Here is a 1901-nt window from a genome sequence, read left to right on the forward strand (position 1 = left end):
AGAATAGCTGTGACCAGTTTTGTTCAAATCTCAAAAGCAGCAGCAAACTCGTCTTTCCAATTTGAAGAGGGCAGCAAGGAGAATAATTGCCTTTGTTTTACCTTTCTGTGCTTTTGCTCTAAGAATTCAAGTAACATTTTCTAACATACACTTTTAACTGACTCCAGCGCAAGGCTTTCAGCAAGGTTGTACGATGTGACTTCTGAAAAAGGTGAATGACATTTTCATCTTAGGTTTTGCTAATGAGGCAGAGAAAGATTCTCTACTTTAAAGTCTGCAGTTTTTAAATTAGCTTTTAGGTCTAATGACTCAAGTGCTTACTTAATCACACTGAGCTCCTTGTGGAAAGGTGCCATTGTTCGTCCCTGTCACCAAACAAAAACCTAAAAGGCACACAGCTCCCAAAGCCAAGAATAGAACAGCTTTATTTCAGTTACATCAGGAGTGAAGGTAAGGAAAAGTCAATACTCTTACTAAATAAGACCTTTTCCCCTCCTCTGCCTGTACAATTGCTTTTTTAGGACTCACCTAGGAGATTCCAAAGGCGGACAGGATCACGAATTATGTGTTGTTTCACCAGGACTCCACCGAGACCCTGACATGGGGGGGAAAGTGCTGGTGACAGAAGGCTCTGAGGAAGAGAAACAAAAAGCCAACTATTGGAAAAGTATTGTGACTGCTTAACCTTTATGTAGTCTGTGAGACTAAGATTCCTAAACATGAAAATACTGTGGGTAAACTGCAGGATCGGCAGCTAGAAGACCTTAGTATTATTCCTGGCTGTGCTGTACGCTCACTATGTGACTTTGAAGATGTTGTTTATAACCCAGTTTAAAGAAAGCACACGTGTAACTAGAAGCCTACACTCAGAACACTTGAAAATTTTATCTTCTTCTTCCTGTGGCTCTGTTTTTCATTGTAAAAATATGTTGGAAGTCAGTTCTTAAAATGCAGAGATGCCCTCCACAAGCGGAAATCTTAAGCACCAGCACTTTGTACCTGCTGCATGGCAGGAAAGGCAACACAGTCATTTCCCCAGGGTAGTTCAGTAGTAATCTTGCAGTCGATACTCACATTTAAAGGCAACTTCACAACATCTGAACTAACGTTTACTAATGCTCACACTGAACACAAGCCTTGCACTTTCTCTGATGTGTGACTCCCTGTCCCACCACCCGTCTACTGCACAGGCACAAGTTTCCGTGCAGAAAACCCAACAGGAGCACTGACCAGGCTGAAATCCCTAACCCTTTTTTCCTGCCTTGCTGGACAGCAACACCACAGCTTTCGCTGGCTCGAGATGGTAACCTCTTGGGATGGATACTGTCTAGAACAAACAGCTTAGACTAATTTAAACTGACAACAGAAAAAAACGGCATGATTCAAAAGCAGTCCTACAAATGTCCTTCCTGAGCACCTACTTACATGGCCAGTACTTCTCACTGCACTGCAGAAAAACTCACAAATAAAAGTCTTCAATCACGTCAGAGGCCTTGTTTAAACAAGAGCCTTGTCTTGTACTTTATGGGCTAGGTTGGAGAGCCCTGTGATACCAACAGCACAGCAAGATGGGGAAAACACATCTGTGCTGCACACCAAAGTGGTGTGCATGAGGGATGCAAAGAGCTAGCATAAACAAACCTAGAAAAAAACCTTTAATCAACGTTTTCTTGCTTACAACAGCCTAGGCGCTCTCTCCACACTCTATGTCCCCGCGTTAGTGCTATGATGCACTGCCACAATGGGCCTTTGGGATGGTCCTTCAAGGAAAGCCCTGCTCGGAGTAAGAGCCCGTTCACACACGGAGCCGAGGGGGCTGACCCAGAGCTCCCCTGCCCACTCGCCGCCTCCTCCCGTGCTCCCGGGCCCACCCCAGGGGGGCGCTGCCTCAGGAGGCGGGG

At 45.1% G+C, this 1901-nt stretch overlaps 1 protein-coding gene across 1 annotated transcript in view; it reads right to left on the minus strand.

Annotated features, from left to right (window-relative positions):
- The window catches only part of SPG7 (spastic paraplegia 7 (pure and complicated autosomal recessive)), a gene marked incomplete at its 5' end in the record, with an annotated part of 28464 nt that extends 27833 nt beyond the window's left edge, over positions 1-631 (minus strand). Inside the window, one exon of the mRNA XM_010024849.1 lies at positions 529-631. Coding sequence (XP_010023151.1) covers positions 529-631 — 103 coding nt within the window. The remainder of the gene's footprint in view (positions 1-528) is intronic.
- Between the last annotated feature and the right edge of the window lie 1270 nt (positions 632-1901).

The sequence above is a fragment of the Nestor notabilis genome, unplaced genomic scaffold (genome assembly GCF_000696875.1).
Source record: "Nestor notabilis isolate BGI_N333 unplaced genomic scaffold, ASM69687v1 scaffold29770, whole genome shotgun sequence".
Classification (NCBI taxonomy): Eukaryota; Metazoa; Chordata; class Aves; order Psittaciformes; family Psittacidae; genus Nestor; species Nestor notabilis.